The sequence below is a fragment of the Phyllostomus discolor genome, chromosome 14 (genome assembly GCF_004126475.2).
Source record: "Phyllostomus discolor isolate MPI-MPIP mPhyDis1 chromosome 14, mPhyDis1.pri.v3, whole genome shotgun sequence".
Classification (NCBI taxonomy): Eukaryota; Metazoa; Chordata; class Mammalia; order Chiroptera; family Phyllostomidae; genus Phyllostomus; species Phyllostomus discolor.
Genome location: NC_040916.2, coordinates 9,029,580 through 9,045,037, shown reverse-complemented (window position 1 = coordinate 9,045,037; position 15,458 = coordinate 9,029,580). Strand labels below are relative to the sequence as shown.

Genomic DNA, 15,458 nt, shown 5'->3' with positions numbered 1-15,458 from the left:
CTGGGTTGAATTCAACACCTTACAGTTTCAATGAGGGGAAAAATGTCTTTTTTGCCTAGAAGAGATATTCCCAGTATAGGCTTTCAATTTTCTCTTTCCTTTAGTTACCTCTTCCCAGTCCTGGGGTTGTAAAAGAGTTTCTGCTCTTCTGAAGTATTGGTGTCTTTTTCATAATTCTGGAATGAGGCCAGCTTTGAATGTGCTCCTTTCTGAAGCAGTGGTGGAGAACGAGAAGGTGGGTGGCTGGGCGATGAAGGGAGCAATAGCAGTCAGAATCTTATAAAATATTTTCTAGTCAATGGCCTAGGGAATTTGGGGGAAAACTAAAAGGAACTGATCTGTATGCATTTAGAAAGAAAATCCCCAAGAAGTCGGGAAATCCCCCCAAATTCGGGATAAGACAGTATTAAGGGGACTGGACAGGGATGAATTAACTGAGCAGCTTTGTAACCTTGTGTAGTTCACCTTGTTTGAACGGTGCACTCAGTATGTGGTTGGGTGATTTATATGGTGCCTATGAATTCTAAGGCTTGACACTCGTGAGTAACACAATGAGACTTTTAAATAGCTGTAATAACACTTATTAACATATGGGGAGTATGTCACAATCTTCTTCATTGCCTACTACTTCCCCCATTCTCTGAGGAGAAAAAGGACAAGGAGTAGACAGGGAAAAGTGCAGAGGATGGTTCTCAAGCACCATTACTAAAGGCAGATGTTATAGTCCCTCAGGGTGAGAGACAACAGCCTAAGGTCCGGTGTTTGGAGTTTGACATATGGAGATAAGGAATGGGTAGAGGACAGAGGCACTGGGGATAAGAATAAGAGAATTTCATCGGCATAGAATAGTGAGAGGGCCAGGGGAGTTTAGGGCACTAGAACATCAGAAAGGGCAGGGGTTGTAGTAGGAGTTCTTGTGGACCAGCTATTTGGGCTCCATTCAAAATCAGAATGAGTATATGTGAAGGTCAAAATCCTTTCTAGGGCTATGCACTCAGTGGGCTACTGCTCCCACTTTTACTGGGGTTTCGAGAGGTTAATGATATGCTCTTGGTCACACAGACCTGCTTGATGTCAGAGCCTGGCCTCCTAACACTTTGTTCTGAGAACGACACAATTAATAAGGTTATACTACTTATATATCTACATGGAGAGAAGGAGAAAGAAATACATCCTGAAAAGAGAGAACATACGTTGTTTTTAAAGGCCCATAAAGCATCAAAAACTGACCATATTGATTATAAAGCAAACCTTGGTACATTTTTTAAAAAGTTGATTTATTATGGCAGAATTCTCTGACCAAATGATAAAATTAGAAATAACAAAAGTGGGAATGAATGAATAGTTCAACTCTCTGGAAAAAAGTCCTCCTGCTTTACTCTTGAAATATAGAGAAAACCACATCACAGTTAAGAGTGCCTTGAGCCCTGACCAGTGTGGCTCTGTTGGTTGGGCATCATCCTGCAAAACAAAAGGTCACTGGTTTGAGTCCCAGTCAGAGCACATGCTTGGGTTTTGGGTTTGGTCCCCAGTTGGGGCATTTATGGGAAGGAAGTGATTGATGTTTATCTTTCATATTGATGTTTCTCTCCCTCTCTTTGTCCCTCCCTTCCCCTCTCTCTAAAAATAAATGAATAAAATATTTTTTTTTAAAGAGTGCCTTGAAAACAATACTAATGAGAACATTAAGGACAAAAATCTCTGAGGTCTGACCAAAGCATGATCCAAGGAATATTCATAATCTTAAGTATTTATATTGTTACAGGGTGCAGCCAAGAGGGGGGACCCCAAATAGGCATTTGAAATGGGGTCCAGAACTTAAGGTGTCCAGGAGATTTTAAGATGTCTTCACCTCCATTCCCCAGGTGTGGGTTGGAGGAAGGGACAAATGGAGCAGGGCCATTGAGAGCTGTTTTGCCTAGCAACAGCCTTGCAGCTAACCTCTGGTGTGGTCATTTAACATATCTATAGCCTTTGGCTGGTTGCTTAGATATGTTAAATGGCTGTGGCCCTGCTCTGAGCCAGGGGAATGGAAGTAACTTCCCCACCATGATGTGACTGGGGCAGGTCCCCTGAGTTAACAGCACCTGCGTGGGAGCTTGGAGATGATTGGCTCCAGGACTTGGGGCCACACCTGCCCAGACTCATGATGGCAGTCCAGTAAAGCTGGAAGGATATGAATTCTGGCAGGTGAAGCCCAGTGTGGGAGGAGTCGGAAATAGGGCTGCAGAGGAAGATTGGCGTGGGGATTTAAACCCAGACGCGGCAGCCATTGAGGGGGAGAACCATGCAGCTGTGGAAGTGCAGAGAGGATCACAGCCATTGGAGAGAGAACCACGCGGCCTGGACAGAGTGGAGACTCCTGCAGCCCTGAGAGAGAGAACCACGCGGCCTGGACAGAGTGGGGACTCTTGTGGTCCTGGGAGAGAGAAGACCACGTGCCTTTGCCAGAGTGGGGACCCCCGCAGCTTTAGAAGGGGAAACCACCGCCTGGTTTTAGCAGAGATCCCGGCGACTCAGCTGAGGGTGCCAGGAACCCAGGGAGGTCTCCCAGTCGAGATGGAGTACTAACTGGGAATAACCAGAGGACTGCCTGAGCCATGGACTTCTATTTCTTTTCCTGAGATATGGTACTCTGGACTGGGCAAAGGGGGAAGGAAGGAAGGACTGTGTCTGTTTGTGGGTGTTTTAAGGGACTTTAGGATTTTTGATAAAGACATTAGGTCACTACTTTAAGTTTGTATAGCATTAAATAAACATTTACTTTCCTCTTCACGAATCTCTGGCATTGAGAGAAGTCTTTCCTCTGGCAGCGGACATAACGGACCTGGGGGCTTTTTTTCAATAACAGTATATCATCCCAGGCCCCCCTTGTTTGTTCTGTAACAATATCACTGAAATAAGGAAGATTAGAAATAAATTAGCTATTTATTTTTAAATAAATTTCTAAGAAATAGTCAGAAAAATCAAGGAAAGGAAGTGAGAATGGAGCGAATGTAAAGGAGAAAACAATGTGATGTTAGAATTCGAAGCCGAACTGATAAATAAATCCAGGAGGTGGTTTTTGTGTGGGTATGTGGTGCGAGACAGAATTACCAATAGAAAACAAAATTAGTAAAATAAATTACCAGCTAGCTAAATCAATTAAAACAAAGAGAAAGCACATCTATAAAATTTATGAACGAGACATGGAAAATAAATATAACATATTGTCTATAAAAATAATTTTAGAGTCACTTGTATAACTACACTGTTTTGAAAATCTGGATAAAAGGATTTAAGAGAACTCGAATTAGCTCTGGCTAGTGTGGCTCAGTGGATTGAGCGCCAGCCTGTGAACCAAAGAGTCACTGGTTCAATTCCCAGTTAGGGTACATGCTTGGGTTGTAGGCTGGGTCCCCAGTAGGGGTGCACGAGAGGCAACCATACACTGATATTTCTCTCCTTCTCTTTCCCCCTCTCTCCCTCTGCCTAAAAATAAATAAATAAATAAATAATAAATAAATAATAAAATAATTTTTTTTAAAGAAGACTCAAATTAATCAACATAAACTCAAGTGGAGATATGTAGTTTAATCAGCAGCCAGCCTCTACCTAAGGGTTCATTTCTTCTAGTACGGGTTAGTATCGAGAAAGATTTATATCAATCTTGAGCTGGTCACTTGGCATTTACTGGCCAGCACTTTGTGCTTCCCCTCACCATTTCCAGGTCCTTTTGTTGATGGTTGTATTCTGGAACTTTGGGACATGTCTCCTTGCTAGATGTGGGACTCCCTATGGGCTCCCATGAAGGGGTTAATATAGGGTAAGCAACAGTTCAATTTATACTCCTGTTGCTTTATCTTTTACAATATCACACAAGCATGTGTAGGATTATCAGATTATATTGTGGTGTTGGGGTAACTAGACAAAATTCCAAATATGAAAGGGACAATTTTAAACTGCTAATATGCCTTCTCCCATACTACAAGAGATAGCACTAAGTTAAACCCTTAAAGGGTGCTACTGGTTCTAATCCTACATCCCTTCCCATCCTACTGGATGACTCTCTATCCATCTTTTAGGAAAGAACAACCTTGCTCATCAGAATGGTTCTTGCCTTAAAATCCTCCCCTATATTCCCTCCAATGTTTTCTCACCAATGCATTCCTCAAATCTAATTTATTCTAGAATAACGCCACCGACACGCTTTACAGGACAGTCCATGGTGGTCTTGGCACCCCAAGTTTTGCAGAAGGTGGAAGGGGTGGGTGGTGAGGGGACCTTGGAACTCCAAGTCTCACAGAGTGGCTCAGGTTGGGCATACTTAAATCTATTCCCTTTTATGATCTTCTCAGCGAGTGACTTGCAAACTCTCTTGGTCTTTCAAGTGTCTAGCTGGTAACTAGATGTTCACATAAATATCTTAAGCACAAATATTCTCAAAGCTGCTACAGTCTAAACCCATCAGGAGGAAAGTAAATATGTCCTTAACATCTACATTTGCATGGTTGATTCTGAAGTTGCAACTTCCCACTTGTGGCAAGACTGAATTCTCAGCCCTCTTCTCTCTTTGGTTGCTTTGTGTCCTTGTAGATAGTAGACCTTTTAGTATAATACATCTTCAAGGTTATGCTGTGAGAGATGATTAATATTAGCAAGAGATTTGTCTGTTTTATAGGTACTAAGAATCTAAAAGATTTAAGCCTAAGGCACAATGAACTATGGGTCCATTCTTGTGGGTCTCAGCATTGAGAAACAGAAATTAGTTTTCATCATAGGCTCCTGAGAAGGATGGTCTTGCTAGCTTTGACCTTGAAGGCTCTGACAGGAACCTTAGGCCTGGTGTGGGAGCAGAGGGCTGTGTGTGTGTGTTGTGTTACACACAGAACAGACGGAACAGGAAACAGGAAGGTAGACCAGAATTCGGAGGGCATCAACAGTAGTAACTGTACTCACACTGACACTCTAATTCCAGAGGTGTTTGCTTTCTAGTAAAATTATTATTTAACAGTGTTACCCTCTTTCTGAAACTGGCAATTCTGCTTCCTGGTTAAACTGTTACTTCTTCCCACAGCCTCAGTTTAACTATCTCAATGATTTTCCAGGTCGTCTTGCATTCCACACTAAGATATCCTCCAGAGCCCTTTCTATACATTTTACACATTTCTACACATTTTACACATTTCTACACTAACCTTTCAATCTTCTTTATACTCAGCAAATCTATTATCCATAACAGGATATTTAAATTAATGCAGTAAAATTGACCCCAAACTGATCTCGACAGAGCGCTGGCATAGTAGAGTGCTGTAGGCCCCGTCTGCAGAGAGCACTTGAAGGGCTTGCTTTGCAGACTAATAGTGAAAGCAGCTCAATGGAGAAATAAATGGGTCAGAAAGCATTCAGATTTTCTTTTACTTCCCTCTTTCATTTATATAAAAATTGTGATACAATACTATTGAAAGAATTTTTAAAATGGAAAAATAAATGCCTTAGTACTATTACTCAAGCACAAATAGTTTTGCATTTTTCACATCCTCTTCCAGTTTTTGTCTGTATACTTTTTTTTCAACAAAATTTAAGTGTAGTAGTCCTATAATTATGTGTTTGTCTTTCTGCTTGATACTATGGTATAGACATTTCTCATGTTTGTACATTTTTCATACTTTTCCCTTTTAGTGTTGCCATACTCTTTCATAAAGTTTAATAATTTTCTTATTATTGAACAGTAGCCATGTCTACCCAGCATCGCTCAGGATAATTATTAACCATTGGTAAGTACAGTTTAGTAGACATAAGAAAAATGAAAATCAGTGTGAACCCTGAGGAAAAAAAGACACCTACTAAGAAGGGTTGCTGGTGGCTAATTAGGCTCAAATTTAAAAAAAATATATAGCCTAGCAGCCACGTCTGCATAGGGGCCTCTCACACAAACTGCTCTTCATGGAGAAGCCAGCGCTGGTCTGCCTGCCTCTGTGCTGGACAGTCTGCCCCTTTGCTGAACTGCCTCCTGCACTGTGTTTCTGCTATCTGAGCCAGCCCTTATAAAGGAGTTCCTGGAATCCTATTCCAACCAGTCAGATAGGGCTAAGGCTTATCCCATCCAATCAGACCTGCACAGCTCCAGCCAATCAGAGATGTTGTATTCTGAACAACCATGACAATGCCTTTTGGACCTATCAAACTATGAAGATTTGAAGTACTCATTTGCATGAGGACAGACCAACCTAAGGACCAAGGGTAGGGATTCCTGTCCATATAAGCCAACTCCTTCTGATGCTAAAGCACACTCACTTGTTAAGGTCCCACCACTCTTAGGATGATCCAAAGTCTATAAGTCTTTCATATCTCAATCATTAACCAAATCTATTTTAAAAATTTTATTTATCTTTATTTTTAGACAGAGGGGAAGAGAGGTAGAAAGAGAGGGAGAGAAACATCAGTGTGTGGCTGCCCCCATGAGCCTCCCACTGGGAACCCAGCCCGAAACTCAGGCATGTGCCCTGATGGGGAATTGAACCCTCAACCCTTTGGTTCACAGGCTGGCACTCAATCCACTGAGCCACAGGGTTAACCAAATCTTTATACATACTAAAATCTGTGTTCAGTAAATTTAGAGTGTAGTGAATTCAAGTGATAGACAAACAGAAAATGATAGAGGCACTGGATGGGGTAGAGAAGCACCCACCCCAGTCTAGTGTAAGGGAAGAAGCTTTTTTTTTTTTTTTTTTGAGGGGGTTATTGGTGGAGCTGAGCCTTCGCCAGTAAGCAGGAGTTGAGCAGACAATGGAGAGAGTGAAGACCTGTCAGGGTAGAAGCGATGATGTGGGGGTCAAGGCATGGCGTGAACAGCAGGGTGCCTTGAGTACGGGCAGTTCAATGTCCTCAGGAATCAAAATCAGGGCAAGTGGCCTGAGATGTCGCTGGGGAGGTAGCCAGGGTCCTTGCACATCACGTTAAAGAGCTTGGGTTTTCTACTAACCATTTTCGCCAAGAATGGCTTTGGATGTTTGCCAGCCTCCACTCACAGCCAAGATCTGTCTTGATTTCCCCACACCTTGCTTTTTCTTTCCCTGTGAAGCTCAGAGCCCCTTGCTTTTGAGGGTGACCACTAGCTGTCGCTATTGAACAGCTCTAGTTCCCCACAGCTCAAAGCCAAAGGTGTCCTTGGCTGCTAGGACCAGGCGGTCCTACCAAATGACTGAGTCCCGCCCCGCCTTCTCTGAGCCTGTTCATCCATCCTAAGCGATGACTCATAAGAAGGCACAGGCTGTGAAGAGTTGGTGGTAGCCCTTGAGCAGAAAGAACTGGGCACAAATTGGGGAAAGAAATTGTGGTGCAATGCGGTACACCATCACAGTCAGCCACGAGGTGGCGCTGCTACCCCTGACGGCAAAAAGAAGACGTGAAAAAGGAAAAGTGTTTGTTAGAATAGCTTTCCTCTGTGGTCTTGGGGTGGCAGGGCTGTTGGTTCACTTTGTTACCTGGAATTCAGGTTACCATAGGACTGTTCAAGGACAGTAGGAGGGAGGTCCACCGACCCAACAGTCCCAGGCCAGCGAAGCACAGCCCAGACAGGCACAACACTGACATTCTCCGGGTCCGTCAGGCCGCACTTGTGCGGGTCTTTTGATCTGTCCCTCAGCTTCCACACTCGGGTTCCCGGTCACATAATCGCCAATGTGCCCTCCCTTTGACCTCTGTTTCTTTACCCTCCTTCCCAGAAACTCCCACCTTCAAAACCTTCCCAAACGCAGTGTTTTGTTTTTTGTTGTTGTTGTTGTTTTTTTTTTTTTTGAATCTGGCACTTTTCTATTTCTTAAGAATCCATTTTCCCTGTGGCACTACCTTTTGCCCCAGGTCCCTGCCCTCACCCTGTGTGGTCTGGATCTGTGCAGACTTACGGCTGCTTCTCCTGGATTCTTTCTCCCGTGTGGACTTGGGGTTCTAAGGCCTGTTTTACCTTCTGGAAATTTCCCTCTTTTTCTCATCTGCCTCATCCTTTCACATTTGCCCTGTTCCCATCCCTCTCCCCTCACCTCCTTTTAAACACGAGAGAATTCAGATGCATTCCAAGTCTAACTAGACCACTTGTAAGTCTAAGAACTAGAGAACTTGGGTTAAGAGCTGCTGAGAGAAGGGAGGATTTGGGATGGAAGGACACCCTGCCTTTCCTCGGCGTTCTCCATGAACGGGGTGACTCTCCAGTGGGATGGAGATTCAGGGGTGCTGAGCGGTTGGCAGGGAGGCAGAGTTGCCCGACACACTGCGAGCCACCACGAGTGCTGCGTCAGAGTGGCTAGTGTAGCTTTCTTTCCCCTTGACACTGCAAATCAGTTTGGTTTGCATGGCTCCTGTGCCGCCTTCTTTCTCTAACATAACTTCAGAGTCACGGTCTCCAAAGGGGACACGTCAGGCCAGAGGAACCCCTGGGTTATGGGGAGAAAATACTAGAATTTCTACTTATTTTTATCTTGTCTTTTTAAGATGTCTATTTTGCATGGGTTTTGTGTTAGTAAATATTATGTGCCTATATTAGAAAAGTAATAACCATATATCTATTAGAAATACATATGCCTAATCATTTTTTAATGATGAGGTGTGTGATCGAAAGTTTTGGAGGACCGTGCTATGAAGAATCTTTGATGCTTTGGGGCTGAGATGCTGGCCCAGAGCAGTCCAGTCAAGGAGAAAGGTCCAGCCTGTGTGGACAGACTTGGGTGGTGAGGTGGAACCTAACTGACCTTGAGCAGGAGCTCTCTGGCATTTGGGATGACTGTCCACTGTGCCCATCTGAGTCAGTGCCTCTGAGCTCACCTCAGGGCTCCTCACCTCAGGGCTCCCTGCTACTTGACATCTGGTGCCATTCATACATTCTTTACTGAGGAGACAGAATCATAGTTTCTTAGAGGGAAAACTTGAAGAGATGGGAAGCCTAGGATGTTCTTCTGCATGAAGGGGGTGGTGGCGGCAGTGCTGTGACAAACTAGGACCTTGCAGATGGTCAGTGGGAATGGCTGCTGCCACCATGGTTAGGAGCCTGACATCTTAGGGATTGTGTCCTTTTGTCCTGACTATGTTCTCGTCTCTATTGTGATTTATGTTTGTGACAAATACTTGGAGTTGCCTAACAGAACCCCACTTTTGTGGGGTGAGAAAGCGCTCCACTTCGCAACCTCTCTTAAAGGGAGGGGTGATCACGCGATGTGAGTCCAGCCCATGGGAGGTGAGCTGAAGTCATGGCTAGGACTTCCCAGTTGGCTCTTTGTCAAGGGTCAGGTTCATCTGGCGTGCCACGTGTTCTTTGTCCTTCACACTCTTGTTGTTCTTTTCCGAAACACAGCACGATGCTGAAAGTGGAGCAGATGTCTTCTGCCCACACAGTGACAAGAAGGAGGATGGATAGTTGAGTAGAAAGACAGAAGGAGCTGGCTCCCTGAGGCCCTGGTCTGTCCCTCCCAGGCATTTCGTGATGGGAGGAAAAAAAATGTCTACTGGCTTCAGCCACTGTCAGTGGGGGGGCGGTTTCTGTTACTCTCATGGGAGTGCAGTGCTAGCGAGCATGCGGTCAGCTCTAGGACTCCCTGACACTTCAGTTGAGGCTATTGACTTCATCATGCAAGATGCTGACACCTAGGGAGTTGAAAGGTGTGAGTACCCCATCTTTGGGGGCACTCCTTCCTTCCTTCTTTTTCCCTGACAATGGTAGAGACAAGCTGGTTCTGTCACTTTCACGTCCTTGGAGGAGAGAGACACGCAGCTGGGCCTTTAAGCATAGCTGATTCTTTCAGGAATGTGGGAAGTGGAAGGCCAGGTGCTGTGCTGGAGCCACGCACAGGTTTGAGAGAGCTGATGGTGCATATCTCCTCTCGTAAACATTCATTGAGGTCAGTTGGTGTAAACAGTCAGTGAGGTCAGTTGGTGGTTTGAAATCAACCATGGTGAGAGTGCTTACATCATGAACACAGCAAATATTACAAATTAGTGTTCTTTTCCCCTTATTCTGGAGAGCGAGTTTTTAAACATTTACCAGCACCCCCTTGGAAAGGTCCAAGGTTTAGTTTACTACCATCAGTATTGTTTCATAGCTTCTCTTGCTTTCTCCATGCAGTCCAGTAAGTGAGAAGTGAGAAGAACCAGGGAGTTGCTGATTTCTACTGAACTGAGGCTGGAGTTTTAATATGTCTTTGGGCCTAAGGAGACCCCTAAAAGTTCAGGCTAAAAGCAAAATTAATTTTACTTGACTTTGGCTGTGAACTTATCATTTGATCATGCTTCTGGCTTGACACTCATCTCCTTTCCTCCTGGTCCACCTCCCAGCTCATCCTGCTGATGACTTACAGGGCCTTGGCTCTCGCAAACCTAGCTTCTTTTCCCGTTTGTGTCATCCGCAGAAGCCTCTGATTCTGGGACTGGTGCCACCTTTTATCTCCCGCCTCCAGGCAGCTCATGATCATCTGTGATTCAGCACCTACGTGCCGGGAGCTCCTCTAGGTTCTGGACATATGTTGGGCTAAGCAGCTTCCTGCCCCATGGGACTGACATCTTAGAAGAGGGCGTACAATGGATGGTATTTTCCAAGGGTAGCTACACCAATGCGTACCCCATCCCACCTGTTGTTTTTCTGATGTGACATGACGCTCCTCTACCAAGACGAGGGGTCTGTTTTTTCCTTCTCCTTTGAATTGGGCTGGGTCTTCCTAAGTGCTTCAACCCACAGCATATGGTTGGTCATAGACAGCAACATCGTTTCTGCCTGGCTCTTTCTCTGGGACATGTAGGGAGCCCTGAGCTGCATGTAAGAAGTCCAGCGACCCTGAAGCTGCTGTTCTGAGAGACCCCGTGGAGGGGCCACTGGGAGATAGTGATGCCCGAGGAGCTCTTAGCTCTGCCAGGCTCCAGCTGTTCAAGTTTTCCCAGTTCAGGCACCAGACCCAGGTATGGTCAAGCCTTCAGGTGATTCTAGATCATGGCCTTTGAGCCACCCTTGCTATGCTCAGTGGAGCAGAAACGTGCTGTTCTCTCGGAGCCCTGCCCAGCCTGAAGGTTTATGAATGAAGTAAATGTTTTGTTCTGAAGCAGTGGGGATTAGAACATCAACATATGTTTTTTTTGGGGGGGGGGGAGTGCACATTCCAACCCATAACGGCGCTGTTACAAGAATCACAGGTCTGCTCCTCAGAGGGAGGATCCTAATTTTGTCAGGCTTTAGAATAGTGAGTTATACAAGCTAGCCTCTCTAACACACACACACACACACACACATGATGGGAAGGCATGCGTGTGTTAAAAATTTTAACATAAAATGGATCATATTCTACATATTTGTAAGCAACTTGTTTTATACACTTAACAGCATGTCTTGAGGGTCCTTGCATCTGAGAACATATACATCTACCTCATCCCTTGTCATCATGATATAGTGACTTAATAATATTGATCCCCCATGGGTAGACATTACGATTGTTTTTAATTTCTTTGGTTAGGGTTAGCCCTAGCCACAAATGTAATGTTTAGCAAATTTTTTATTTTCCTAACGGTAGTGCAATAATTCTTGTGGTAAGAGAATATCTTTGTTGAAAAAAATTACTAGATGGCCTCAAGTTGGAGTCAGAACCCACAGTGCATGACAAACAAGGGAGGGGAAGGAGGGTGGGAGTGGAATTCTCTGGGCGTCAGAGTCAGACATGAAGGGGAGCCAGGAGGCAGTTCTTTGAAAGAGACCTGGCCAAGGGCGGTCTCTGGAGTTAGATGATTCATGCTGAATGAATGTGAACTCAGTCGTCCTTCTCCCCCTCCAAAATATCAGAAATCTGCAACAGTGCTCACTCAGTACGAGTAGAATTGCGTTTGGATTCCAGAAAGAAACGCTGCATTTTCGTGTCAGTGTGGGTGAGAAGTGAATTCCACGTCCAATGTGAAAATGACATCCGCGTACGTTCATTTTTGAGGTCGTCGTGATACAGTGAGCTGGGCAGAATAGGTTCCTCTAGGTGGAACTTGGGTAATGACAAGAGCCATGGTGCTGCTGCCGCCACTGAAATTGGAGCTCGGCTCCAGCTGTTGGAACCCCTGCCCCTCCAGAGAGAGGGGGCAGGTATCTAGGGATCAGGGAAGCCAGGTTAGGAACTGGACGTGGGCCCTCGAGAGGGCCTTTGGGAAGGGCCAGTGGAATGCTGGCTCCCTGGAAAGATCACTACAACCCCCTGTCGGTAAGGTAAGGCTGACTTTATTGCTCATGTAGGTAGGCGAGGGGAACTACCTTGATGGAGTCTCAGTAGCCTTTAGGCATGGGGAGGGCAAAGTTGGGGAATTTGTGAGGTGCTGGCGTCTAGTGCCAGGTTGGTCTAGTTTCAGTGTGGTGGCTTGATCAGGACTGGGCAAGGGTCCCGATGCAACTGTGTGGCACTGAGGGGAGCATAGTGAGGTCAGGGTTCCAAAGATTCATGGAGAAGAGTTAACAGTCATCTCATGCTCTCTGTCGAAAAGTCGAGCACTTTAAAGTGGGTTTGCAACATTTATCTTCCTGGACAACGTTGCTTGGGATAGTAAAATCATGCTGATAAAGACTATGGCGTCGTAACGTCATGCTAACGAAGACAGTAATTTATGATTTCAGTTCTCAGACCTAATTTCTGAGATCTTCCCCTCTGGGTTTGGGGGAGAGCTTCATTTAGCAAGAGGTTTAACTTTTCCTCAAGCAAACTCTGACTCATTTTCAATAGTGTCCCCATCCTTCAGTAAAGGAATTATTGCATTTCGTCTTACCACAGAAGTCTGTGCCGAGGGAGCCTCATTTATACAGAAGACGAAAGGGTGTTAATCTGATTGGTCAGAAACCCAGACACCCACTAGATCACATGTTACTACTGCGTGTGCTTGTGTGCGTGTGTGTCATTATGCTCTATAGTCAGAAACCTAAGTTTTTGGTCCATTTTCTCTCACACGGGTGCAGTCAGGTCCCTCCTGCTCCCTGCCCCGAGGGAGCCCGGGAGGACTTCTTTCTAAGAAAAGTCCAGTCATAGTCACACTCTCAGATCCAGCTCCTTGTCCATGTGGTTAGCAGGCTCAATGCACTCCAATCTGTTTTGCTGTTTTGCAGTTCAGTCATTTAGATTAAGAGGCAGGAAAGGGAAATTTCCCCTATGCTTCCAGGCCCATGTCTTGCACTCCAGAATCTCTAACCGGGGAAGCCCTACAGTTGAGAGTGTTGGGTGCTGCTGGATATACTGTCTGTCCCTCCAGAACACTCTCCGTCCTTTTCTACCCTGCTTTGCGCATGGGGCAGGCTATCCTGTATGGTTGACATCAATCTGTTCCCTTGCCCCTCTGTGCAGCTAACAGAAAACATCAGCGGGAAACCAGAGCAAGGGAAGAGAGGGACACCGAGGTATTTATACTCCCAGATCTCTCCTTCAAGGTGTTTGGTGGGCTGGCTGCATTCCTGAACTGAATGGCATGGCTCCTCCCACGTGGTGTTCTCCCAACAGTTATTTCTCTCTCTGGGTTTTCACCACGGTTCTCTCCTCTTGTTCCTAAGGTGGGCCTGGGCTTGGAAACGGCTGCAACTGGCCCTGAGATACTACTCTATCTCTTCTGATTGCCCTTCGACTTTGCCCACACTTTTGTAAATAATCCTCTTGTTACTACACTCTACTAAGATTACCCAATTTGCCATCTCTTGCCTTTTGGGGACCTAATTAGGGCTTTGTTGAGTTGTTAATATAGCTGATGTCTTGTTTCCTATTTGGTTGTAGTCAGGTGATACCTGGCAAGTGTTTGATAAGTAGATGCTGACTGAATGACTGAGTGGCAGCATTTGAACGTCAACTGCTTCTCTCCAAACTTCTAAAAAGCAGTTCAGCGTTTACATGTGCTGTTGCCTGATGCACTCTGAGTGCAATAAACGAGGATAGGTTCTATGGCTTAAGTTTTCAGGGACCTCCACTTCTGTGGTTTTCCCCTAGTGGTACATACCCAGGTGCTCTCCTTCCCAGAGGTGCAATAAAAAACAATAGAAAAGTTATCTGAAATATACAATATAACAAAGGCATCATGTCTAGTAAATGAGGAGTAGGGTGGTTTCTTCAATTCAAAAACAATGAAGAGATTTAGACCACAAAATAAGAAATAGAGATTGGTAACTTTTACTTGCATAGGTTATGGTTTTAAAAGAAAATAGTGGATGAAATGAGGTTATAGCCACCAGTTATGATTTATGAAGTTTATGTGACTGTGTTATAATTAATATTATATTAAGCATCATAACATTATTATATATTAGGTAAATTTGATCTAACTACCTTGTAATTATACCCAGGGTTACTAACAATTTCACAATTGCATGTTCCTGTAAAAAAGAAGGAAATCTTACTCTTTGGGACAGCACAGATGGGCCTGGAGGGCATTATGCTAAGGGGAATAAGCCAGTCAGAGAAAGACAAGTACCACATGATTTCACTCACATGTGAAATCTAATGAACAAAATGAACTAACAATCAAAATAGAAACAGATCCATAGGTAGAGAGGAGGCTGACAGCTGTCAGAGGGGAGGAGGTTGTGGGTCTGGTTGAAAAAGGTGAAGGAAGGGATCAAGCAAGCAAAACAAAGCAAAACTCATAGACACAGCTGCAGGTCCATGACATATATTACAATTACATGTCCACCGTGCAAGTGTTAGAGGAACTCTTCCGAACTGCGAGATGTGAGGCGTGCCTTGCGGCTTTCTGGGAAGACACATTTCTGTCCCTGGGGAGATACCTTTGTGGGTGGAGCTTAGATAACTATCAGGCAGCGCAGCCCCAAGCTCCCTTATCATGCCCAGCCCTAAGGAAGTTCCTAGTTGCTTATTAATTTTTCCACATTAAAAGTTCTTAGGAAGAGAAATTCCATGATGCTCCTTCCTGGATTTCTCAACAGGAGACTGGGCAATATCGATCTGTCGTAATACAGTTCCTCCTGGCGCAGAGCTCCCGCCTTGATGATCTCCAGGGCACAGTCTTCCTTTGGAGCTCCCTCGTGTTTGAATACCTTGGAAACAGCCTTCTTGGCTGTCTCTGTAAAATGGCCAGAGAAGAGTGGGGTTATCCCAGACTAGTAGAGTCCACGTGGTGAAAGGCCTGCCGACACCAATAACTTAAGCATTAGGGGCTTCTTGCCAGTGCTTGCTTGGCAGTGCCCATGGGCCCTGCAGGGAATACATGGAGAAGACTGGGGATGTTTAGGGCCTGTTGGGCAAAGAGGGGCTTAACACAGGCTCTGTCTTCCCGGATGAAGATTTGTGGGAGCGGTTAGAGCTAATTAGACGAGAGATTTGAATCATGTTCCTCTGGTGGGTGTTTTGGTTGGGGAGAGGGAGTAACATGGGGGAGCAGAACAGAGAGAAGTCACATGATGACCCAGTAGCTCATGGGAAGTGGCAGTGGGCAAAACCAGAGTGCTGTGTGATAATGATTTACTGATTTGCGAAAGAAAG

General features: G+C 45.0%; 1 protein-coding gene across 1 annotated transcript in view; it reads right to left on the bottom strand.

Annotated features, from left to right (window-relative positions):
- Window positions 1-14,106: 14,106 nt before the first annotated feature.
- The window catches only part of HSD11B1 (hydroxysteroid 11-beta dehydrogenase 1), a 34,349-nt gene continuing 32,997 nt past the window's right edge, over window positions 14,107-15,458 (bottom strand). The window contains exon 6 of the mRNA XM_028530668.2: window positions 14,107-15,039. Coding sequence (XP_028386469.1) covers window positions 14,822-15,039 — 218 coding nt within the window. The 3' untranslated portion in view covers window positions 14,107-14,821. The remainder of the gene's footprint in view (window positions 15,040-15,458) is intronic.